At 38.2% G+C, this 26,342-nt stretch overlaps 1 protein-coding gene across 1 annotated transcript in view; it reads right to left on the bottom strand.

Annotated features, from left to right (window-relative positions):
- Positions 1-26,342, bottom strand: part of otog (otogelin) — a 234,389-nt gene that overhangs the window by 163,067 nt on the left and 44,980 nt on the right. The window contains 6 exon segments of the mRNA XM_059973944.1: positions 10,899-11,064; positions 12,724-12,767; positions 13,965-14,039; positions 16,906-17,071; positions 18,353-18,565; positions 21,308-21,432. Of these exon segments, the coding sequence (XP_059829927.1) occupies positions 10,899-11,064; positions 12,724-12,767; positions 13,965-14,039; positions 16,906-17,071; positions 18,353-18,565; positions 21,308-21,432 (789 nt within the window).

Consider the following 26,342-nt stretch of genomic DNA (forward strand, 5'->3'; position numbering starts at 1 on the left):
CTTGTGGGAGCATCAAGAACTGGTATCTACCATTTCAGAATATACTCTCATTTAAGATGGAGACACGGCAAAATTATTCTCTTAGATATAACAGAATCTCTGAAGTTCAAATTTCAGTGGGAAAAATGGTGGAGGCACAGTATTTGAATATTTTTAAGCAGAGGTCATTGAAATGCTTGTTAAGCTAGGATTGAACAGTTACTGTAGGTAGAGAGGAATTCTGAGCTGATGTTAAAATCAGGATAGGCTATGATTTTATTAGATAGCAGAGCATTCATACTCCTAATTCTTATGTTCCTACGTTGCATACATTTTAGTTATTTACTTAATTTTAAGTGCCCCTAAATGTTAAATGCACTAAAATTTTTAAATCCTAACAGTTTTGACAGCTAGCAACAGTGGTAATAGGATTTTACAATTGCAATGGGACATCCTCACTCATGCAAACAAATCTTGTAATAAAGGCGTACAGTATATACTACATGTGCCTTCCTTATTGCTTGTTATGCCTCCGCGCTGGCCTTCAGTGACTTTTCACAAACTAACCTGGATCTTTTTGAACATCAGCACACAAAGTTCTAATCATTTCAGACTTCTTTTATGATTTGTTCACCTAGGTAGGTGACCTCACATTTCTTCTCATCATATTTTATCAGCCATATTCTTGCCCACTCACTCAGAAAGCATATCTACTTGAAACCTCTTCACATTTTCTCATAATTCTCTTTGAATTTCGTGTCCACAGCAAACTTCTGATGCCCTATTGATTTATATAGGTTGTCAATAACTGGGGCAAAGAACCAGTTCCTGCTGTACTCAGCTGTTCACCAACCTGAGAAGGATCCATTTATCCTCAATCTTTGCTTCCTATTTAAAACCAATTCCCAATCTATATCAGCACATTACTCTCAAATATTTGTATCTTAACCTTGTTAACTAATGCTTTATGGTTTCCTTCCATAAGCCTTCAGGAAATCTAAATATACTATATTACATCCCCACTTATCGATTCCTAACAACAACAAACTTCAACAGATTGATTAATGAAAGAAAATTATGTTTAACCAATGCAGGCAACACTCAGCACTACTATTCTTTTCAAGATGTTTAATTATCACTTACTTTATTGTTGGTTCCACATTTTCCCCTCAGCCCAAGGGCAGCATTGATAGCTGAAACGAGCACCAACCTACTCCAGCAACAATGAGGCCATGTTCAAAACCAGCAGTTGCCTAACAGGCCAGTACTGCTAATTTTCTCTTTCCATTTCCTTAAACAGTGAGGTCACATTTGCTACCCTCATTTTAAATACAGAGTACACAGAAGTTCTTGAGATAATAACCAGACCATGAACTGGCTCCGAAGCCACCTCTTTCAATAGTCAGGGAGGAAGATCATCAGTTTCATTATCAATTTTAAAGTTCACCGACTTCTTGAGTATAAAGCTTTGACTAACAATTAGTCTTACAGTTGTTCATTCTCACTATAAACATATCTAGTTGTTAATGTGTATCCTCATTTGTGAAATTAGACACCAAGTACGTGTGAAATTATTTTGCGAGGCAGTCCACATCTGCCTTCACTAGAATTGCATTTTTTTAAACTTACCTATAACCATGTTATTCTTACTTGAGGGACACAGGCCAAATACAGGCAAATTGAATGAGCTTTGATGGGATCCTTGGTCTCTTTGGGCCAGTTGGGCTGGAAGTTCTGCTTCCATGCTGTGTGATTAATGACTCATTAATGTCTTTCACATTTCTCTTCAGTTGATATTCTCATTCCATCCTGCCTTTATCAACTCCTTGGTCCTCCCTTACTGCATTCCCAGTGCTTACTACCAAATCTGGCAATGTTATGGGCCTCTTGTTTTGACTTAATTTATCTTGAATTTCTCTAATCAACTACATTTGAAACACTTCTTTTTAGGTGTCTGCACTTCGTCACCTTATCCACTAATTTCAAAGAAGGCCTATTCATGATTGTACCATTCAATGTATTCTCTCAATCACCTACAGACAATTCTCTTGCATCTTTAGAAATTCCATTATTTTGATTGGAAACCTCAATTAACATTGAACCATGTCACTTACAAACCGAATGTTAAATTCTACATAATGATCCCCCACTAAAGGCCGCTTAACAACAAAGCCAAACTACCCTCCTTCAATACACAGAACAAAATTGAAAACAATCCTCTCCCAAGGTGGTTCCTCAACTTTTTAATCAAGGAAGGTGTCTTAAATACAGTCCATAAAGCCAACTTCCACCTCAGTACAGTAAATTTGATTTGTCCAGTCTATATGGAGGTTAAAGTCCCAAAACCGTGTTACACACATCTCCAACTTCTTGCTTGTGTCATACACAGTACAATGTGATATCCCATAAAAAATTCTACCAATATTTTCTGCCTTATGCTGTTTCTTAGTTTGATCAGAATTGATTCTAATTCTGCATCACAGCTTGTCATGTAAAGTGCATCAATCTCGACCCATATTAATAGCGTAAAACCCACTTTTTCATTTTGCCCCTTCTACCAATTGTTGAATCCACTCTACAATTTAGCTGCCAGCGTTAGTCACAGAAGACTTTTCCGCAGAGACAAATCACACCTGATAACTTATATTCTCACCATTCATTCAAAGGTGGTGACAAATCACATACAGGAGGGAAACTGAAAAACTGTCTGAATAGTGGCATAACAAAAACATCAGCAAAATCAAAGAGCTGATTATTGACTGCAGGAGGAAGAAACTGGAGGGCCATGAGCCAGTCCTCAGGGAATCAGAAGTGAAGAGGGTCAAAAACTTTAAATTCTTTGGCATTATCATATCAGAGGATCTGTCCTGGGGGGACAAGCACAGAAGTGCCATTACAAAGAAGGCATGGCGCCTCTACTTTCACAAATTTGGCCCATCATCTAAAACTTTGATAAACTTCCAGAGATACACAGTGGAGATTATCTTCACTAGCTGCATCACAGCCTCAGATAAAACATCAATGCCCACAAAAGGAAGAGAGGAGGTTTCTTATGCTGGGGGAGTCTAGGACCAGAGGGCACGGGTTCAGAATATTGAGCATACCTACAAGGGGGATGCTGCAAGAAAGCAGCATACATCAGGCATCTCACCACCCAGGCCATGCTCTCTTCCCATTGCTGCAATTGGGAAGGAGGTACAGAAGTGTTGGATTCGACATCACCTGGTTCAGGTACAGTTATTACTCTTCAACCATCAGGCTCCTGAACCAGTGTGGATAGCTTCACTCAACTCAACTCTAAACTGAGTCCACAACCTATGGACTCACTTTCAAGGACTCCACAACTCATGTTGTCAGTGTTATTTATTTACTATATTGTTTGGTTTCTTCTTTTTGCTAAATTTGTCTTTCTTTTCCACATGGGTTGATAGTCAGTCTCTGTTTACATGTAGTTTTTCATCAATTCTATTGTAGTTTTGTTCTACAGTGAATGCCTGCAAGAAAATGAATCTCAAGGTAGTACATGGTGACATATGCATACTTTGATAATAAATTTACTTCTAACTTTGATTCATGTACTGATAAAGGAGGCTAAGTAATGTCTTGAGAGGATATATAACATTTTGAAAAACATAGATAATTGAAATCTTTTTTCAGAATACTAAATTATTTAATTCTATTTCTCTTTCTCTTTTTTAAACATCCTTTCCTGCCTTATCCTTGTTATTTTCAATGTCCCTTGAAGGTCCCAATCATCTCTGTGTGAAGCTAGTTTAATTTTATTCCCAATGGTACCAGAAACAAGTACACAACTTGTCCCTCCAACTTGTACATCTTTTCCATCCTTTTCTTTTAAATGTGTTTCTGATACTTTTGCAGCCTGTGATCTACAGTTTGATGGGGGGTTTTTTGGCCCCTTGAGCAATCTGTCTCTAAGAAGATTTTAGGAGGCAACCAGCCACCAGGCCAAAAAGCTTAGAGCTGATCTTGCTGATTAAAGCATTGAGGAAGATTAAAAATATTGATGTGGGTGCAAAGGATGAGCACTTGTTCAGTGCCGTCTACCAGGTTCTTGCTCATTGCTTCTGGAGGAAGGTGTCTTCATTCTCCCTCTCTCTCTCTCTCTCTCTCTCTCCCTGCCCCCTCTCTCCCACCCCACCTGCTATCAGGGTGGCCTGCAAGTATGCACATTGAACTGACTCAATACGGACTCTTTCAATTTTGTCTTTTATGTTCCGTGCTTTCACTCATTCTTTCTTGTTGCTGTTTGCGTGATTTGCTTTTTTTGGTATGGGGTGCGAGGGTGGTAATGTTCTAGTCATGTGATTGTTTTGGTGTGGCTGTTTGCAGTTGATGCTTTTCTTTGAATAGGTTCCATGGTTTTCTTTGTTCATGGCTGTCTGTGTAGAAAAGGAATCTCAGGGTTTATACTACATGAATACTTTGCTAATAAATATACCTTGAATCCTTTCAACTACAACCAATACCATCAGACAAAGACCAGCATCGAACTTCATCAGACGTAATCTGCCTGACTTGTGTAGGTCTAATTAGACCATCAGTTTGCTATTATCATGTGGAAGGAAGGCATGGTGTAAACTTTTGTTTTGCATGCCATTCATACAGATTATTTTCATCACATCAGTACAAGGGAAAGCACTAGCAGAGTGCAGAATAAAATATTCAAGTTACAGATAAAATGAAGTGCAGGTAGACATTAAAGTGCATGGCCTTGACAAAGTAGATTGTGAGAACAGAGCCATATTATGTGAAACATAACAGCAGGACAGAAGCTGACCTTAAGCCTGGTGAAATGTGCTTTCAGGCTTTTGTATCTTCTGCCAGTGAGAGTGATGAAGAAGGGACAATGTCCAGACTAGATGATGTCTTTGATTATGTTGACTACTTTACCAAGCCAGTGACAAGTATAGACAGAATGTGGAGAGGAGGCTGGTTTCCATCATGTGCTGAGCACATGTGCTGTGTGTCTCATGTGCACATGTACAGCACATGAGACATGTGCTGTCTGTAGTTCCTTGCAGTCTAGGGTAGAGAAGATCACAACCCAAGCTGTAATGCATCAGGATGGGATGCTTTCCATCGTGCACCAAAAAAAATGGTGGAAGTCAAAGGGGACATGCCAAATTCCTTTAGACTCCTAAGGATGTAGAGGCTAAATATTCCCAATTTCCTCACCTCTAGACCCCAGTCAGTTTGGATTGGCAACAAGTTAACAAATTTCACGACGCATGCCAGTGATAAATCTGATTCCGATTCTGAACATCTCTTCCACAATCACCATCAGCAAACGTGCTCCACAAGGCCATTCCTGCTGCTCTACTCACTTTATACTTATGACTGTGAGGTTAAGTTCAGCTCCAATGCACATTTAAGTTTGCTGAGGACACCACTGTTGCTGGCCAAATCAAGGATGGTGATGAATAAGCAGATAGGAGGGAGACTGAAAATCTGACGGAGTGGTGTCACAACAACCTCTCAATCAGCATCATCAAAATAAAGGAGGTGCTTATTGAGTACAGGAGGAGGAAATCAAAGGTTCCGGAGACAGTCCTCATTCGGGGAAGAGAGGTGGAGAGGATTAGTAACTTTAAATTTCTTGGGATAATCACTTCAGGGGATCTACTCTGGGTCCAGCATGTACGTGCCTTTACAAAGGCACAGCAGCTCCGTATTTTCTAAGAAGATTGCTAACATTTGGCATGCCATCTAAAATTTTGTCTAACTTCTATAGGGGAACACTGAAGAGAATACTAACTGGTTGCATCATAACCTGATACGGAAACATCAATGTTCTTTAACAGAAAAGCCTACGAAGTGTAGTGGATACAGCCCAATCCATCACAGGTGAAGCCCTCCTCTCCACTGAGCACATCTATATGGAGTGCTGGTGTATGAATGTAGCATCCATCAGAGGACCCCCACCATCTAGGCCATGTTCTCCTCTCACTGCTGGCATCAGGAAGGAGTTACAGGAGCCTCCAGGTACAGGAATAGTTAACCAGCACAACCACCTCAACCAGCAGGCCCTTGAACAAGAGTGGATATCTTCACTCTCCCTAAACTGAACTGATTCCACAACCTATGGACTCACCTTCAAGAACTCTTTAATTCGTGTTCTTAATACTTACTATTTATTTTTATTATTATTATTATTACATTCATTTTTCTCTTTTGTATTGACTCAATTTGTTGTTTTTAGCACATTTGTTGTTTATCAGTCTTTGTGCAGTTTTTCACATATTCTATCGTGAATCTCTGTATTTACTGTGAATGCCCGCAAGAAAATAAATCGCACAGTAGCACTTGGTGGGTATCTATGGATTTTGATAATAAACTTACTTTGAACTTTGATGAGCTTTCTTGGCCACAGTGTCAACACTGAAGAACAATTTCAGAGCTGTATTCTTTGATAATAAATGAACCTTTGAACAGGAGGAGTCTGAGTGGGCTATTGCTGTCGGCTTGCTGTGGCCTCTGTGCTTCTGCAGTGTCGGGTGAAGTTACCAGGATTCTGTTTTCATGGATTGGACTATTGCGATATTGGACTGTGGACTTTTTCAGATGGTTTTTATATTCTGTGTTTTTCGCCTGTTCCTTTTCAATTTTGTTGTGTGAGGGGAGGGTGTTTGGGGTTCTTGTTGCATTCTGTTAGTTTTTTTGTGCGGGGGAGGGGTTGTTTGGGGGTCAATGTTCTTGTTGCGTTTTATGCAGGGGAGGGGGGTTAGGGTTAATGTTTTTGTTCCATTTTGTGTGTGGGGAGGTGGTTGGGGGTTGCCTTTTGGAATGCTGTTCTTTTTTATGCTTGGGGTTGGGTTTGATGTTTCTCAATGAATGACCTCCATGTTCCTTCTTTGTTTCACGGCTATCTGGAAAAGTTGTATATGGATATATACTAAGTGAACCTTTAAACCTTTGAACATGGTTGGACCAGGTCAATTTATTGGTGATATTCATTCCTGGAACGTGAAGCTCTCAGCCCTCTCAACCTCAGCACCATTGATGTAAATATGAGCTCTCGCATCATCCCCATTCCTGAAGAAAATGACCAGCTCGTTTGTTTTGCTGCCATTGAGGTTGCTATCATGACACCATGCTCCCTAACTGCTTCCTGAATTCTGATTCATTGTTAATTGAGATTTGAACCCCTATGGTAACATCTGCCAACTTCAGTTTTACGGACGTCACTTGTCTCAGAAGGAAGTCTAGAGTTTTAGAAACTGAAGTAAGCTTTTATAAGTGACAACATTCCACTTATCGATTTATCTTCATGCCCATCTTTTACTCTCCACTTGCTTATTGCTGCATTAACTTCAAAGTTATTATGTTCCTTCACCTGGTGTAACAAGCTAGTTTTCAGCGGACCCTGTTCAGACAGGGAAGCTGCAGTTTGCCGGTGGGACATGGCAGGATCCGTTTCTTGCACTCGTCTTGATTACAAACATGTTGACCTTCACATGTTTTGAGGGAGCAGGGAGGCTGCAGAAGGACAGATGAGGAGGATGGGCACAGTGGCGGCAAATAAAATACGGTGTTGTGAATTACATGGGCACTCATTTTCATAGGAGGAACAGAAACATAGACTATTTTCTGAACAGGGAGAAAATTCAAAAAAAATCTGAGCTGCGAAGGGACTTGGGGGTCCTCGTGCAGGATTCCCTGAACGTTAGTTCGCAGTTTGAGTCAGTGGTGAGGGAGGCAAATGCAATGTTAGCATCGAATGCGAGAAGACTGAAATATAAAAGCAAGGATGTCATGCTGAGACTTCATAAGGCACTGGTGAGGCCTCACGTGGAGGGTTGCGGGTAGTTTTGGGCTCCTTATTTAAGAAGGGATGTGCTGACATTGGAGAGGTTTCAGAGGAAATTTTCAACAATGGTCTTGGGAATGAAAGGCTCATTGTGAAAGGAGCAATTGATAGTTCTGGGCCTTTACATGCTGTAATTTAGAAGGATGAGGGGGATCTCATTAAAACCTATCGAATGTTCAAAGATCTAGCTAGAGTAGATATGGAGAGAATGTTTCCTGTCGTGGGGGAGTCTACGACCAGAAGGCACAGCCTCTGAGTAGAGGAGCATCCGTTTGTAACAGGGATGAAGAATTTCTGTAGGCAGAAGGTGATGAATTTGTTGAATTTATTGCTACATGTGGTTCTGGGGGCCAAGTCATTTGGAATATTTAAGACAGAAGTTACTAGGTCCTTGATTATTCAGGGCATGAACGGTTATGGAAAGAAAGCAGGAGAATAGGTTGAGAGGGAATTGGATCAGCCTTGATGAAGTGGTAGTGCAGACATGATGGGCTGAATGGCCTAATTTGGCACTTATGTCTAATGTTTTATTCACAGATCACTGCTACGGAGTCCAGAGATAATGTGAGATGTGAAATACACTGAGTAGAAACACCAGTGCTGTTACTGTGTGCCAAGTCTGGAATCTGCTGCCCACAAAAGGAAAATTCTGATTCACTGTTACATCATCTCAAATCCATAGCCTTTGAAGCAGCATTTTATAAACTGTATTTTATTACTCTAATTAAAAAGTAGTGACAGACAACTACAAGCTTCATAAGCATTCACTAGTGCATATCATGCACTATAATTGCCAACAAAGAACGTATTAGAATTTACTTTCTTGCAGCCAATTCATTAGAGGCTGTAATGGATAATCAGTTGGATAATCTGTCTCCAGCAAAAATCTAAAGTGCGTACATATGATATTCTGAAATGAAAAATGCTGTTTTGATGTTTTTGAATACATTCAGCATTGAACTCAAACACCATAACTTCAACAAGAAAACCTTCAAAATCTCAAAGAAATACCTGAAATGCAGATATGCTAAGTCTCAGCAGAGTCATCGATAACTAGCAAGGGGTGTGGGGAGTTCCATCCAATCCTTACAAGGCAGGGAGCAGTGAAATTGCAATCATTGCTAGGGGCCTCCAGTACCAACAATTCCTGCCCCTAATGCTAATACAACACTTCATCTACTGACCGGTAGCCCAAAATAATGGCCGGTTTCCATAGTAAATGATTCTGTGTGTGCAAGGATGTAGTTCACACTAGTCTAGAGAACAATGTATCACTCAGCCACATGTTATACGATGGTTCTGTAGAACCACACCTTCCAGTTATTTATCCTCAATAAGTATCCACACGAGATAAGAACAGAAGAAATAGGAGCAGGAATAGGCCATGCGGCCCGTCGAACGTGCTCTGCCATTCAATAAGATCATGGCTGATCTGGCCATGGATTCAACTCTACATACCTGCCTTTTCCCCATAACCCTTAATTCCCCTATTATCTATCCAACCTTGTCTGAAATATATTTATTGAGGTCGCCTCCACTGCTTCATTGGGCAGAGAATTCCACCCCCTTGGAAAAAGCAGTTCCCACTCTTCTCCATCCTAAAACTCCTCTGTTGTATTGTGAGGCTATGTCCCCAAGTTCTAGTCCCACCTACCAGTGGAATCAACTTTTCTGCCTCTATCTTAACTATCCCTTTCATAAATTTTATATATTTCTATAAAATCTCTTCTCATTCTTCTGAATTCCAGTGAGAGGATGTAGATGAATAACTAGATAGAAACATAATTGTCATGAAGAAAGATTTTCCTGATGATTGCAGCATCTAATAAACCATAGTCAAAAATCTAAAATCTCTAACTTATGAATCAGATTTAAATCACAGTGTAAATCCCTCCAGCTCACTTCTGCATTTTTTTTCTGCTACATTGACTTTCATTGTTGAATATTTAATTTCTGGAATTCACAACAAACTAGAATAATATATTACAGCAATAAAGCAGACTAATTTAACTGTTTTAATAGTAAAATGGAGAAAGTTATTAATACAAATAATTACTAAAGTTGGAATCATAACGAATGTGCATGTGGATAGATCATAAGCTCAATTTAAATGTTGTTCAACTTTACAGAGGTTTTATGGCTGTGGCAAATTACAAATTAATTTAAATTTAATTTAAAACCTGAATTTTGACCCATTCCTTATCTGTAGGCAGAGTTATGGAATCCAAGCAAACCATTATGCTGCATTTTGTTAATTATTTCACTCTACAGTAATCCCTGGGTATAATACAACTCAAACATCAATGAGAGGACAATAATGCCAAGTAGAAATATCCTCCAGTTATTATGTATACTTGAAAATAATAACTTCAAAGATGTTGATTGCCTCAGTTTATAAGATACATCATGAAAGACGGCAAGCTCGTCTAGAAAGTCAAAAGCCCAAAGCACCAACTAAGAGTTCCCTACAGGAGCCCATCGCTCTACATATACTTCTCACAGGTATAAGCATTAACGAGGTGTAACGTATGGCTTTAAGAAGTACACTGCCCATGACTTGATATCTTTGAAGTAAAGCACAGAATCTCCAACTATGAGATATTAAGTGCTGCCAATAATATTAAAAGCAAATACACATCAGAATGCTGATCACTGGACACCTGTACAATCAATCATTTGTAAAGCTTTGTCCTTGCAAAAGTACATTATAGTTTTAAGTTTCTCAGCTGTGCATGTCATATTTTAATATCCATCTTAGACAATAAAATAACGTACTGTAATTCATACACAAGGAAATCCGCAGATGCTGTAAATTCAAGCAACACACACAAAATGCTGGTGGAACACAGCAGGCCAGGCAGTATCTTTAGGGAGAAGCACTGTCGACATTTCGGGCCGAGACCCTTCATCAGGACTAAATGAGTCCTGACGAAGGGTCTTAGCCCGAAACATCGACAGTGCTTCTCCCAATAGATGCTGCCTGGCCTGCTGCGTTCCACCAGCATTTTGTGTGTGATACTGTAATTCATGCTATCTTTTGCCTTCTTATATCATTGCTACGCATCATTATTTAATGCAATTAGCCACTCACCCGGAGGGGCAAACACAGCCAGATAGACATGGCATGGAGTCAGGGCATGGAGTGTTCAGGAGTAGATTTCCACAGGTCTCTCTGCATCCTGCTCCTGCATTTCTCTCAGATCCACCTACCAGAGCACTGCAGTTGTAGTATATTTGGCCTGGTCCACATTGTGTATCTGTAGAATCAGATAATTATGTTAATTATGTTTTTCTTCAGTTTAATTGAAATAACAAGCTTTGAAAAAATAAATGTAATATTACTTGCTTTCAAAATCTCAAAGTTATTTGATTGTCAAAAACTATGTAGATGCTGGAAATCTGAAATAAAAAACGGTACGCTGCAAACATGCAGCGGTTCAAGCAATACCACTGAAGAGATTATAATACGTCAGAGACCTTTCATCAGAACTAGAGAAAATCTTCCTTTCCAGATGCCTGTTGAGTGTTTCCAACTGTTTTTATTTTTACCTCCGTTTTATTTTGTGCTTGAGTAAGTTTTCAGGACTTAAGCAACCTCTAACATCAAGCTTAAGATAGGAAACAAGTCAGGAGACTTGCTGTTCATCGTAATCAAGCCTCAAATTGTGAAAGTACTAGTTGTCACTGCAGTAAAAGTAGGTTCTGATCGAAGGTCACTGGCCTAAAAAGATTAGTCAATCCCCTCATGGATTTGTTAAGCATTCCCTGTCTTTGTTTCAGATTTTCAATATCTACAGATTAAATGTTTACGTGCTCATGACCTACAGGATAGACAGATGTATTTGCCATCTTTACTGTACCTCCATCAAAAATGCCCTGTTTAAGTAAAAAGAAAAGTAATTATATGGCACTGCGCAGTACACCAAATAGTCTGCAAAACCAAAGAAGTGGCTTTATATATGGTTTATTTAACTATGTGGAAAACACAGCAGCTAATTTGTACACAGTAAACTCCTAAAACAGCAGTATGAGAATGATCAGAGTGTAGGCCAAGCTCCTGCTGACATTGAAATTCTCACCCACTTGTCTCTGTCCCTTGTACAGAATATAGCATTTTGCTGGAAATCTGCCTGTCACCTCATTGGAGCTGAGCTCACGGTGTAGTGCGGTGCAAGGCTTCTCTTAACTCAGCTGTTTGCTGCTTTAAAAGAATGTGTCTGGCATCCTTATAACCCCAGTTCACCAGGTGTCAAGGTTCTCACTGTAATTGAAAGTTTATGACAATCTTTGGCTGAGCAACTAATATTTATGGAGAATAAGAGGCAAACTTGTATTTTGGATCTTCTTCTCTCTAAAGTGTAAAAACGTTTGTTCAAATCCATGTGATTGTAAAACTGTAGCACAATACCAATTTATAATTTTGTTACTGCTTTTTATGGGATGGTATAATCTCAAACCTAGTACATACTAATATCCAACTTTTCACACATGGTAACATCACATATCTGCTAAGGGCATCTCGATAATCTTTATTGTATGCAATATCATGAACAAATAATATACATGAAAATAAGTTTTGCAAATCAATCTGTAAGTAGCAAATACATATACAGATAGTTAATCATTGGCAATCGCTATGTTTCATTACTGAAGAAAAAGCAGTTTATGATTCATCAGGACGTTGCTTGGGATAGAGTAGTTCAGTTAGAGAGTGGCAGACATGGTGAACTGACAGCATTTAAGAACATTCTAGATGAGGATTTGAATTGCCCATTCAAGGAAGGTATTGGACCAAATACTGGGAGATGGAATTAGTACAGATGATGACCACTGATTGCTGTGGAGGTGTTGGGCCAAATAATCAGATCCATAGTGCACATCTGTATAACTCTAAGTTTAAATTTTCAGAAACTTACCCAGTTTCTGACTCTGAAATTGCATGGTGCCCTCAAAACATATCCTGAAAATGACAAGAAAGCTGTTACTTCTAAACCTTCAGTCTTCTTCTAAACATTTTCAGTTCATTGCATATTATTTCAGTAGAGCTAGAGAAAAATTCAGTTATTTAATGAAAAATACCTCATGTTCAACTTACACAGCATAGTTTCATATTTCACATTATAATCCTCAACAAGTTAACATGATACACATTAGATATAACCAGCTACCTTCTTCAGTTCATCAACAAGACTAAAATGTAGAGATATTTATTCCTTTCCAACACACAGCCACAGCTTGCTCATAGGTTTAATTTCCTAATGGTTATCTTTAACGATCATCTTCAATACTCTGGAATTCTACTTTAAGAGAATGTGTGCCTGCAGATGTGGAGGGGGAGAGTTCGACGGAGGTGGTGGGGAAAGAGGCAATGATACAGTTTCTACCTATACTGCACGCCATTTAAAGAGTTTCATATACTGTACAATAGAGTTTTAATGGACAAGACTCTGGCAACTTAGTTGAATCAAGTCAAACTGTTCTGGTCTTGAAAGGAATGTGGGGAAGCTAAGTCAGGATTTCACACCCGCAAAGGAAGTTTCTTGGGAGCATTTTCTGAGCTATCTCCAGCACCTACTTTAATCAAGCTACACAATTTATTTATTTAAATTTGTTTCAGCAGTGTGGCTTTTCCATCCATTTCAGGAGCTAATTCTAAGCCTTGATAATTTGGCTTTATGTCAGAAAAGATGGAGCATTTCTCTCTGCCCAATTTCTGTCCAATCTACTTTCCAGTATTAACAAGAAAAACATCTTGGTTTTACTTATCTGAAATACTTTAGTCTGTATAGAATCTCAAATTACGAGTTTCAACAAGGTGATTGTGATAAACCTTAATGCATTTTCTGCCAGTTGAGGAGCCGTAAACAATGTTCAGTACTATACAAAGGAAAAGTTTTTTTCTAAAGAAACAGCAGAAAGTGATCAAAAAGCTGTTTGTAAAAGATTTAAACAACCCGTGCTATCCACATTGATGTTTTCTTTGCTATATTCTCCAAAGTGAAGGAAATTAAGGAGTAATTTAGAACACGAGTTATCATTCTTTAATTTGTTATAGGAGAACATGGAGGAGGTGACAGTGAATATTGCAACTATCATTCAGGTTCAGAAAGTAAATACAGTAGTGTGAGATTAACAGAAAAGTGAAGTTGCTACTCACCACATTCCTGTGGAACTGACCGCCACCTCTCCAGGTGAATACTCTGTACCCATAAAATAGCAAGGACAATCGTTTCTGTAAAATTGAAATGCATCATTTCAAAACATGTTTCCAAATTAACAAAATTGTATTCCAGTTAAAATGTAAGATTGACTCAAACCAAGAACAATTTGAAGATATTAATTAGCTTACTTACAAAGCTATGTTTTGTGGCAATGAACATGGTCTTTATGTAAATCAAGGGCATATTAATAGAGTACAAAACACCACATTTATGATTTTGCTAAAAACAATTTTCAATGAAAATTTCCCCATTTGGGCTCTAAGGTTGCTAGCCAATAGAAACTAATGCAGAAAGCTGATCATATAAAATTTCCTCCTGGATTAAGCCATCAGTATTTTCAAACTTGCATTAATATTTGATTACTATCAATAAACATTGGAATTAAATATTTGTTGTAACATGAATGTTCTCAGTTGTTGACATGAATCTATGATGCTACAAAGCAACATAATGAAGAAGAATATCGGCTTTAATTTTTATCTTGAGCTATTAAAATCAGTATTCAGAATCGCAACTATACTTAATTTTCTGTTGGCACCGTGCATGTAAATCTATAAATATAACAGTTGATGAAGCGGTACTCAGGAACAAAAGTTAAACACAGCCCACTAATTGTAGTCATAACCAGGTTCAAAGTTATTTCTGCAAATTCTTTCCTTGAGTAGTTTGGTTTTTGGAAGAGAAGTACTATATATGCGAATTTTGGGCTCAATCATTTTATTGTTCATTTATCAAATATGTCATTTTAATGCATTATTAATTTAAATCAAATTACTTTAAGATCAAAATAGAAACCATTAAAAATATTTTGAAACTAAATTGTTCCTACACAAGAAGACCGGTCTCCTGCTCAACCTAGAAGGATGGCCCTGCATCTAGTAAGATTGAAGAGGGCTCAGAGGGCGGAGAAATAGGAGCCAAACTTGATGCTGCCCACATCAGAGAGCCATTGGAGGTGTCAGTGCATGAAGGTGGCATGAAGTCCAAAAGTGAGTGTTTGTCTTTTCTTGAGATCACAAGACCCAGTTGGATGTTGTTAATGTGGAATGCTGCAAGTCCGATTCACTGGTTTATAGGCAGATGGCAGGGAAGCTGCACGAGCTCAGCCATAGTGAGGATTAGGCCTCAAGCCACAGTGTCACCTGTTTACAGCCACCCAGGAGGGAGGCACTGGAGTCGGTGTGGCACAGCATGGCTTAGTATCCAAGTTGGAGTTGGTGCTATCCCCAGCGTTCACTTGGCAGAAGACAAGCCATACCACGTTTGACTGCAGACTGCTGCAGTATTTCATGGATATCGTATACATGCTTGCTATCTTATAGGTGCTATATGTGCCTTGTGCTGCGTAGGACTGTTGCTACTTCTGCCTCCCCTCCCCCCCCCCACCTTCTTACTCTGACTTCTCAACTTTTTCTACAGTCCAGATAAGAGTTCTCGACTGTTCACTCTTTCCATAGATGCTGCGTGGCCTGCTGAATTCCTGCAGCAGTTTGTGTGATTTACCTATGACTGTGTTTTGCACCTTGGACCCAGAGGAACACTGTTTCATTTGGATGTATTCATGGGTATTCATACATGGTTAAATGACAATTAAACTTGAATTTGAACTTGGTCAACATTTTGTTAATTACTTGGCCTATCATTAAACCAAGAAACATTATATACAAGACACATCCAATAGAATTCTAATACCTCTTTTAGCTCATGGGACTACAGAATGAATTGACAGCAATTACTTTTGAGCTGATCTAAATAAAATTACCACCAAGCGATCTATCCAACGTCTGAGAAAATTAAAGATCATTCACAGTTGCTATGGTTAAAAAATTATGACCGTTGTTTAATAACCCACTAAAGTTAACAGAATGCTTCTCAGTAAGAGAGTTGATTCAGTAATATCAGTTATACATCTTTTTGACATGAACTATATTGTGTATCATATAATTTAAAATTTATTAATGAAAGCATCTAATTTTTTAGCAAGAACTTGAAGCAAGATTTTTTAGGAAAGGAATCTATGTTAGAAAATAAATGCTGCATCATACGGCAATTCATTACATTTCATGTTTAGAACAATATTATATTACACCTGGCATTGGTTCTGAAACCAAAGTTATTAGTTCCATCAACTGCAACAAAGCATCTGAAGCAATGTTAACCTGTGTAAAATTGCAAATACGATAATCTGATTAAATCATTAAAGTTACAACATTATAGTTGCAGTAACATAACAATTTTAGCAACTAATCAGCACAATGGCTGAAAAAATATGCTTCACACCTAAAAATGCAGGACTCTAAGTGCCAGCAACACAACCTAAATATACAGCAAACAATTTTAACCATTATTATGTCTAATCTACATGTGGGTTGTAGCAGATCCAAGTATTGACTGGAATTATGGCACAAAGCTAAGTTTTATCTTTTTACTACGAATGGGGCAAGTTATTCACAGTTCAAAGTACATACATTATTAAAGTATGCATAAATTATATAACCTTGAGATTCATCTCCTTACAGACAATCACAAAACAAGAAACACAAAAGAAACTATTTAAAAAAGTCAACTAACACCCAATGTGCAGACAGAAAAGAAACATAAATCATGGAAACAATAAAAGCAAGCACCAGCAGTAAGAACAAAAATGAGTCCATAGACACAAAGCCTAGAGCCGGCTCACAGCTTCGGCCTTAGGGCTTTGTGTCCATGGACTCACTTCCGTGCTTTTTTTTTAACTTATTTGAAACTGGTGAAAATGTTTGCTTAAGAAAATAAATCAGCAACAGAAATTGAGAGGTGCATTAAAATCATCCCTTGCTGGAGTTAAATTTTTAGAAGCAAGTATTTCAGAACAGATTTTTCATGTTTGTCACTTACTTCATTACACACGTGTATGTTTTAGTGTTGTAATATGTGCCATCAGGACAAGCACATCCCTCTGTGCATTCATTGGAACATTCTTCTGGCATGGATAATGACTGGCATTTCTGATTGCAAAATGACACACAGGGACCATAGACCATAGTACTTGGACACTGAATGGCTGCAAAGATTAAAAATGTGCATTAAGGATACAATTTCTCAGAAAATTAAGATTCCTTAACATAAAATAGTTACTTCATGACACATGGATGCTGCTGTTCATTGAAGCATTAATGAAATGTATCTCATGAGTTCGTAGATTCAGTCTCACACTGTTGAGTCATCAACATTTCCACATTATTGCAAGTGAAAACTAGGCAACTTTCCACAGAGAGAGGTAACGGATTCGGGGCATTCTTGAAGCTGTGCCTTCAAATATATCTCAGCAATAAGCTGCAAATGGACTCATAAATGTATCAAATCATCTCAAGTTCTTTAGTTAATCCTCTTGAACATGCAATATCCTAACAAGATTACTCTGAGTATAATTACATATGTTATAGACCTTTTTGCATTCAATATGGATCCTTGCACTGATTTCTGAAAAAAAGCTGCCTGACTTAAAACTAAAACACAATAACATACAGCAAACCAGATTCTATGTGTTACATTATTTTATTCACTTCCTGCACATTTTCAATTAAATATTTTCAATGCTGATATTATAACTGATATTTATAATTCTTGCCAGTAAAATTCTTCAAGATCAAGAATTTGGTCTTTTGGTAAATATTTTTAAGAAATTAAATCTTATCTATACATCATTTATTGAATCAATAAAGATACAGTAATTTCCTTTTGGCATCAGGAAGATTTTTCACTTTCTAACAAAGTTCTTTGATGCTTGATTACACTGAAGTAGCTAAACATTCGGAGTCATATTTTACTCCATTCTGCACACTGTTAAGCACCTCACCCAGAAAATAAAGAATTTATTTTACAATCACACCATTCTTTTCCAACTCCTCTCCTTTTCTATCCAGTTTAAATGGACTCTTTTCACTGACTTTCATTCAATGTCAACTAACTGTCCCTGAGTAAACCAGACTTCACAGGTGAGTTGGCATTTTGTTTTCTCATAAGAACATAAGAAAAAGGAGCCAAAGAAGACCACCTAGACCCTTAAGTGTGCCCCATTCTTCAATATGATCATGACTGATCTGCCTCAAGCCTCATTTCTTCCATGCAGTTCATCACAGACCTCAATTCCATGATCTTCCAAAAAATTGCCTAATGTCACTAATTAAGACCTCAGTTCCACTCCAACTTGTCACCCTCCCGAATTTGTCCTTGTTTACCTCTATCTTAAAGATACTTAAAGACTGTTTCTATCACTCGAGGAAGAGATTCAAAGTACTACATGAGAAAAATAAAACCTTATCATTAACAAAGTACGGCTTACCACACTCCGAAACATTGGATCTGAAGTCCACAAGAATGCCGAAGTTTCCACACTGCTGAGCATAATGAGCAACAGCTGAGCACATACATGTTTCTCCACATTTGCAGGTGTCAGTCTTGCATTGTTGTTGATAAAGATCAGGACTCAGATACTGATGGCAGGATGCAAAAAGATATCCACTGATAATGCTACACTTCTCTGCAGCATATGAGGCTGAAAATGAAATATATGTTAAAATAACATGAAATTAGGACATTATTTTCTTCAGTGTCCCATACCAAAGATCCCTAAAGCCTAACTGTTAGCATTTACCTGAACTTCACATACTAAGAACAATTCACAGAATTAACTCCTTGCTGCCCACTTCATATATGGAAAGTGAAAAACTTGCAGATATAATGGAAACCTAAAACTAAAAACTGAGACTGCAGGAAATAGCCAGTGGATCTCTTAATGTTTCAAGTCAATTATCATTCCTGGGAGCTGCTAATCAATAAAAGACCATCAATCTGAAACATTAACCATGTTTCTCTCCATGGTTTCTGGTATTTCCAAAGAAAATCTTTGCAAGCCTCATTTACACCAAATAGAAAATGGTTTCTGGTGCTTATTTCAAATTTAAAAACACTTTTCTTTTTCCTATTTCAGTCTCACTTTTTTTCCCTCTCAAGTCACTATTTTTTCTTTCCATGTATCTAACTTAATTATGTTAAATTATATTATTTCTCATTCAATATAGCTTTGTTGCTTTGGCTGATAAAATCATAAATGTTCTTCCCCTGATTGCGTGTGTTTCTTACAGATACTCTAGTATCCTCTCATGTTCTAAGAAAGTACGAGTTGTACATTAGTTGTTTGGCATGGACATGTTGAGCTGGAAGGGCCTGTTACCTTGCTGTATCTCTAAATAAAGAAAAATATCCCCCACTTACCGTACCATTGCATTGGCATTTCAAATTTCTACTACATCAATCCTTCATGGCAAGGATTGGAGCATTTCACAAGATTTCCTGCTCTTGTACTGTAGAAAATGGAACAGTTACAGCACAGGAACAGGCTCTTCATCCTTTAGTGTCTGTGCCGTGATGAATTAATCTCAATTTCTTCTGCCTATCTGTGACTCATATCCCTCCAGTCCCTAAATATCCACACGTCTATTTAACTGCCATTACTATCTCTACCTCCATCACTATCCCTAACAACCCATTCCTGGCACCTACCCAACTTTATGTGAAAAGTTTGCCTCAAATGCTCTTGCTTTAAATGCATGCCCTCCAGCATTTGACATTTCTAGCTTGGGGGAAAGATTCCAACTATTTACCCTATCTATACCTCTCATAATTTTAATGAACTTCTTATCAGATTTCCTCTCAGTCTCCACCCTCCAGAGAAAATAGCTCAAATATGTCCAACTTCTCCTTGTAGTCCATGCCCTCTAATTTAGGCAGCATTTCTAGAGCCTTCCCATACTTCTTGAAAATAGGGCAAACAGATCATGCTCCACAGGTGGCTCTGTGCTGTTAAGAATCCTAATAGTAACTGTCTACTTTCCTTTTATATTTGACACTTGTTCATTTTAAACTCCATCAGCCATTTCTCCACCCATATCTGTAACTGGTCTGTATTCTGCTGTATTCACTAACAATGCTCCAAAGAGCGCTATATGAAGTCATTCTTACTATTAGGCTCTATAATAAGTCAACCTATAGCCAGGGCAGTAATGACCCACACCTGTTAAACAGTTTGTGATAACTTATGTTTTATCCCTTCTTAATTCTCTTCTAATATTTGTACATCTGAGCGCTTGTAATGCTACTGTGACACTGTAATTTCCTTTGGGATCAATAAAGTATCTATATCTGTCTAACAGCACTCTACACAGCTCACAATTCCACCAATCTTTACATTGTTTGCAAATTTACTAATCCACACAGCTACATTTTACACTATATGTGTCACAAACAAAAGAGGCCCCAGCACTGATCTCAGTGAACACCACTGGTCATGAACCTCCAACCACAATAACTCCCCTATCCTCTGCCTTCTATAGGCAAGCCAATTCTGAATCTCAGTGATCCTGCATATCTCTTCTTCAAATCATTACATTTCTAATGGTTAGTTTACCAAAACAACACCTCCTGATGCAGATTTGAAACTCTACAAATAAGTATGGTAGATGCACAACTTCAAGGGTACAGTTTGGTTTGTAGACTTCTAGCTCAATGGAGTTTATTTATCAGAGTGTTTCCATCCTATCCTTTTGCTGTGAAATGGAGATTGCTAATACAAAGGAATTTTCATCTTATAAAGATGAAATTGTGTTTTTATAGACACAAATTAGATGTTCCTAATAATAGCAAGGAAATCTGAATCCATGTCAAACATATTTGAAAAATATTTATTAACGGGAGTTAATTATTTGAAGGGATTTAAAATAACAGACGAGCAGGTATTTTGGTAATCTTTGAGATTCAGGTCTAATTAACTAATTAGTTGAAATACATTGCTGTAAAATATATCAGAACCCCCTAAACTGGCTTTAATCTGTTAAACTCAATTTGATTGCAATTAGAATTACTTGAAATCCTGTTAGCAGTACTGCAGTAAATTATACTGGTGCATCTAGAGGCCTTATCACATTGGTATCTCTAACACTCAAAATTGTTTTGTTTTGTAAATTTTGTAGCAGCTCACCTTTTTGAATGGTCTTTGATAAATACTGTACATGTAGCAATTCATCCCCACCAATGCAGCAAATGCTCGGGATAATTGCATACACACATTGTACTCTGGCACTGCATTTATTTCTGACATTGAGATGTATGACATAGATGTCTTTACACCACCACATCAGTGGGTGAACATCTCACTACCAAAATCTGGATAGCTTAACTGAAAGAAAGTGGAACATGGAAACGAATATCAGCAACAGAATACACTCTGTCTCAGACTCACCATACTGCTGGTGAGTATCACATGGATCCACTTCAGGAATGTTGGCACCTGGGTTACAAGCTGTGGAGACTCTCCAGGAATTGGCAAAGATCTGTGGCGTGCTTTCAATCATTCCCCCTGGGGACCTGTGTAAATAAGGAGAATTTGAGAAGCTTGTACTTAAGACGAATGGAAACAAGTTTAAGGTGGAGACCAAAACAGACCCATTTTCTGCAGCTCCTTAGGTAAGTTTATAACACACAGCTTTTAAATACAATCATTTTGTTACAGGTTCTTTACGGTTGTTATAGCTGGGGGTGGTACTGGGGTTAAGCTCTCGCTACCTATTAAATGCTCCCAATATTGTGTGTCTCAATTAGCCTCTGAAAATGAAGTCCAGCTGCTGTCATTCACATGTGGCTTAGCTACCAAGCCTGGTGGAACCATTTCTACTGACAGGAGAAGGGGCCAAAGACAGGCTACTGGCACCTTAAAGTCTGTCACTCCAGAAAGATGAGGCTCATCAGCCATGATTGGCAGCTCATCTAGAAGGAGGACAACTCTGATCTCAAACCTCCATTGCTACACCCACTCATGGGGAAGATTTCAGGAGTAAACTCTGAGGAAAAATCTGGAGCTGCAGTCCCTAAAACAGTCCAACCTTGAGTCCAATGCTGAATAGCAATTCCTGTAACGCTGCTGCTGCCAAACTGTATTGGTCTCTGCAATTCCTTTGGATTTATGAGCTGTGTGGAGAGGGGGAGCCTGCTACTTGGGTTACAGTTGGCTCTCCATACCATATAGAATATCGTATAGCTATCATATAGACAGCTGGGGTGCAACGTCCATGGTCAACCCCAATTTTGTTACAGAATCCAGTACAGAGAAATCAAAGTCAAAAAAACTTAATCATGAAACTAACTGAATATATCTGCAAAGGTTTGGATTTTGCAGAGAAATGCCAAAAAGTCCACTCCCATTTAAGTACCAAGAGGTTCAAAGTTTCCATGCATTCATGTGTGAACATGTAAGTCATGCATTATTGATACCTACCAGCATTTTGTTAACTATTTAGCACTACCAAATCCTGCAGAAAGACATATTTGTAGTAGCTTCACAGTACTTAAACAGGGGATTTGCCTAAACTTTATCTATTTTGAACCAGGGCAGGAATAGCAGCTTCATTCATTTCAGTCAAGAGAACAAATGCAAAAAAAAAGATAACTTTTAATTCAATTATATTTCTGAATGTTGGAACTTAATTAAAGGCTTTATTGTTTTCATATTTTTAAACAGTTTTAAAGTTGTTTAATACTTATTTCAGATGTTTTCAGTGTCTATTTTTCCAACAATTTGTACATTTAAACATTTTGATTGTTTCTAAATGCCTGCAATATTCAGAAACATTAAAAGCTTGGACGGATGACTAAAACAAGGGGTGTGGCTTAGCTTTAACTAGATGTGGCTGAAATAGTCAACAGGGCCCAAGTGATGTTAATGGGGGCACTATTATAATTCTTTTACTTATTTTGTAGTAGTTTAATCTATTTTAACTATGTTTTAAATAATCTTTCTAATAACTTTAAATTCTTCTAAGTAACGAGATAAATTTCATCAGTCCCTACATTTCTATCAATTGGAAACATTTAGAGTCAGTTGAATATATCTGAGGAGCAATCAAAAGATTATCAGGGAGATAATCCTATGATCTGAAGCATGAAACCTGGTTACAAGTAATGAAGCTCTCTGCCTCACAGGACAGTATAGGCTAGAGACATTTGTGGCCCCCAGTATCCTCAGAGTATGTTCAACTGAGACATCAGCATGGAAATACTGATTTTATTATTATTTACTGAGATACAGTGCGGAATAGGCCCTTCCAGATCTTCCAGCTGTGCTGCCGGCAATCCCCCAATTAACCCTTGCCTAATCACAGGGCAATTTCACCAATGAGCCTACTAACCAGTAAGACCTTGGACTGTGGGAGGAAACCAGAACACCTGGACATGCAAAACCCACACACATGCAAACTCCTTTCAGGTAGTGACGGGAATTGAACCTTAGTCGCCTGTGATGTAAGGCGGTGCATTAACCACTACACTACCGTGTCTTACTTGAAGCACACAGGACATCATGAGTATTATTTGGACAAATAAGCATTTCTTTTTAAAGTTCTTATGATTGCTTGCATATTGGCTGGCCTCTCTTTTGCTAAGCTACAAATTGAAATCATTCAAAGCTCTGATACCATGTCCTACATCCCGCCCTGAGCCCGTTGACCAACACTGACTCCTTTTAAGCAAAGATTTGATTCTAAAGTTTTGAACCTTGTTTTCACATCCTTCCACAGGATGACCCACATACACTGTAACCACTTGAACAGCCCTCTGAGACACCTTCACTTTTCCATTTCTGACTTCCTGATCATCACTGATTTTAATCATTCCAACATACGTTTTTTGCCTTCAGATGCCAAGGTCTGAAATACAAAAACTCTTTTTTTAGCATTCTCTACCTGTCTACCCTTTTTTCCTTCTAGGCCAAACTCACTGCTAAATATCAGTCTGAGAATTTGCTTGACACCAATCCCATACACTGTTAATGTTTTCTTCATTTTACATGGAACACCAAAACTTCAAGGTCACACATCATCCTGACTTCATTATTGTCAAGTCAAAATTGTAATGATAATGTGGAAGACCCTTTACCACAGAGACTCAATTCAAGAAGCCCACTCACCATCTATGTAGCCCTCTTCATTCTTCTAGCAGTATGCTCTAGATTTCCCGACCACACTCAATGAAAAATTCTTCCCTTAGATTCCCTCAAATCCTTCTACAATTTACATTAAATTCATGCTTAGGACCTGGTTTTTGAATTATCTGTCAAGGGAAATAAGGTACTCCTATTCTCTCAATGTAGATCTCTCATAATGCTTACACCTCAATTAAATCTCCACTGAATCTCTGTTGTTCCAAAGAAAATATCCTTAGGCCATTTTTCTCTTTTACAATGGTTCAGCACTGCTAACATTCTTGTCAATTTCCTGTTAGTCTTCTTCGATGTCTTTATATGACCAGCATCATACACAGCACACTCACTTTAGTGTAACAACTGATATCTGATCATAACCTCCCTGTTTTTATGCTAAACAGCTCAAAATTGCGAGCATTCTCAACAGCAATTTAAGCATTTTATTCTCTTGCTTTAAATGTCTCTAGTAGAATTTAAATTGACATCCTTCTACAGTTATTTTCAATAGTTTGCAGCTATCTTCTTTACTATCAACCACAGCCAAAAGCAAATTCCCTAATGATAACTCCTATATTTAAATCCAAATCATTGATACAAACTTCTAAACAAAGGGTCCAGAAGTGAGTCCTGCACAACTCTATTGCAAAGATCTAATACCTATTAACCATTATCCTTTAGTTCCTGACAACTTATCATCTTCTCTTGATTCATTTTTTTTTGCTGTCCAGTCTTTTACATGGATCCTTGGGAAAAGGCTTTGCAGAAGCCCTCATGGCCTGTATGAAATATAACATCCTTAAATCCACTCTCTTTCTTTTGCTTCAACAAAAAGTTGATTTTTAAGCTTAATTATCATTTAACCATACATGAATACAGTCAAACAAAACAGCTTTCCTCCAGGGCCAATGTGGAAAACAGAGTAACAACAGTTATGCACGTCACAAGGCACATAGAGCACATATAAGATAACAAGTAAACAGACAGTCACACAAAAAAATATATAGCCCAAGTCCCTGAGTGATATGTACTGTAATTAAAGTGCATGGGTGTTATCAGCAAGAACAAGTAGCTCTCAACAGTCCACATACGAACATTCGGACGTCCGCGTGTAATTGAGCTCGTCTCCCACTGAACAAATTCTGGTGGCAGCACCAATGGTGGAGCCAGCCCCGAACACAGCAAAGATGTTACGCTGCACTGCCTTGGCCATCTCCTCTCCTGGACTGCTGCAACAGGCAAACCTGTGGCTTGACGCCGAGTCTTCAGTACAACTGAGGCCACACAGTTCCCCTGCCATCGGTCTCACCAATAAACGAGGGAAACGGACTTGCAGCATTTTACATTACCAAGGTCCAGCAGCGTCTTGCGATTTCTAGAGAAATGTCCAAGACAGTCACCTTTTGTTAGGCTACGCACTGTGCACTGACTGATGACTTTCTGTAACAGGCAGTAACATGGTCTGCACCGAGTTCAGCTTCTCCACCAATGAACAGCTCACTGATGGGGCAGACCTGCTGTACTTGAAGTTCTTAACATTTAGCATCGTCTTGCAAGTTTAAAAAAGACAAAAATCTTTATTGGCCTCCAAGAGGCCACTGCATCTGAAGTGCTGCAAGAATATCAATGAAGTGAGTGACACATGACAACGATGGATTGGAAATCATGATAGGTAATGGAAAATTATATTTTCTTAAAGTGTGTGCCAATGTGGTCATTGGACAGAATCAGCTAATGTAAGGAAATAAGTCATGCTTGGAAAATCTGAGGCAATTTAATGCAGTAATAATAAACAAATGGATCTTGGTTAAGCTTCTCTGCACAACTTTTTAAATAGCATATTTATTTTGCAAGTGCTGGAGGAGTCTGAAAAAGAAACAGGTTTAAATCCAGACTCTCTCTCAAGTTTACATTAATTACTTTTGGGAAAATAAGATCACTTGCTTCAAAGCTTGTTTCTCCTATACATCAGGTATTGTTGCACCACCCAGAGGAGAACAAATGAGGTCTGGGTAAATTGGCTATGGCTAACAGTTGAAGTACTTACCAATCTTCAGATGAACACGTGTGTAACAACATACCACTGGCAATCTATAGAACTGTTATTCACTAATCCTTGTTAAAAACAAAAGCCTAGCTGCATTTGTCTGCTTATGGCCTCTATTTTTAAAAATATGTAATTGTAGTCAGTTAGTAAGTTCTAGACAAAGTCAATTACAGGTGTCTCCTGCTTTACAAAGGTAGTGCGTTCCTATGAAACCTTTCTTAAGCTGAAATGGCGTAAAGCAAAGAACAATTAATTTAT

Source organism: Hypanus sabinus, chromosome 7 (genome assembly GCF_030144855.1).
Source record: "Hypanus sabinus isolate sHypSab1 chromosome 7, sHypSab1.hap1, whole genome shotgun sequence".
Taxonomy (NCBI): Eukaryota; Metazoa; Chordata; class Chondrichthyes; order Myliobatiformes; family Dasyatidae; genus Hypanus; species Hypanus sabinus.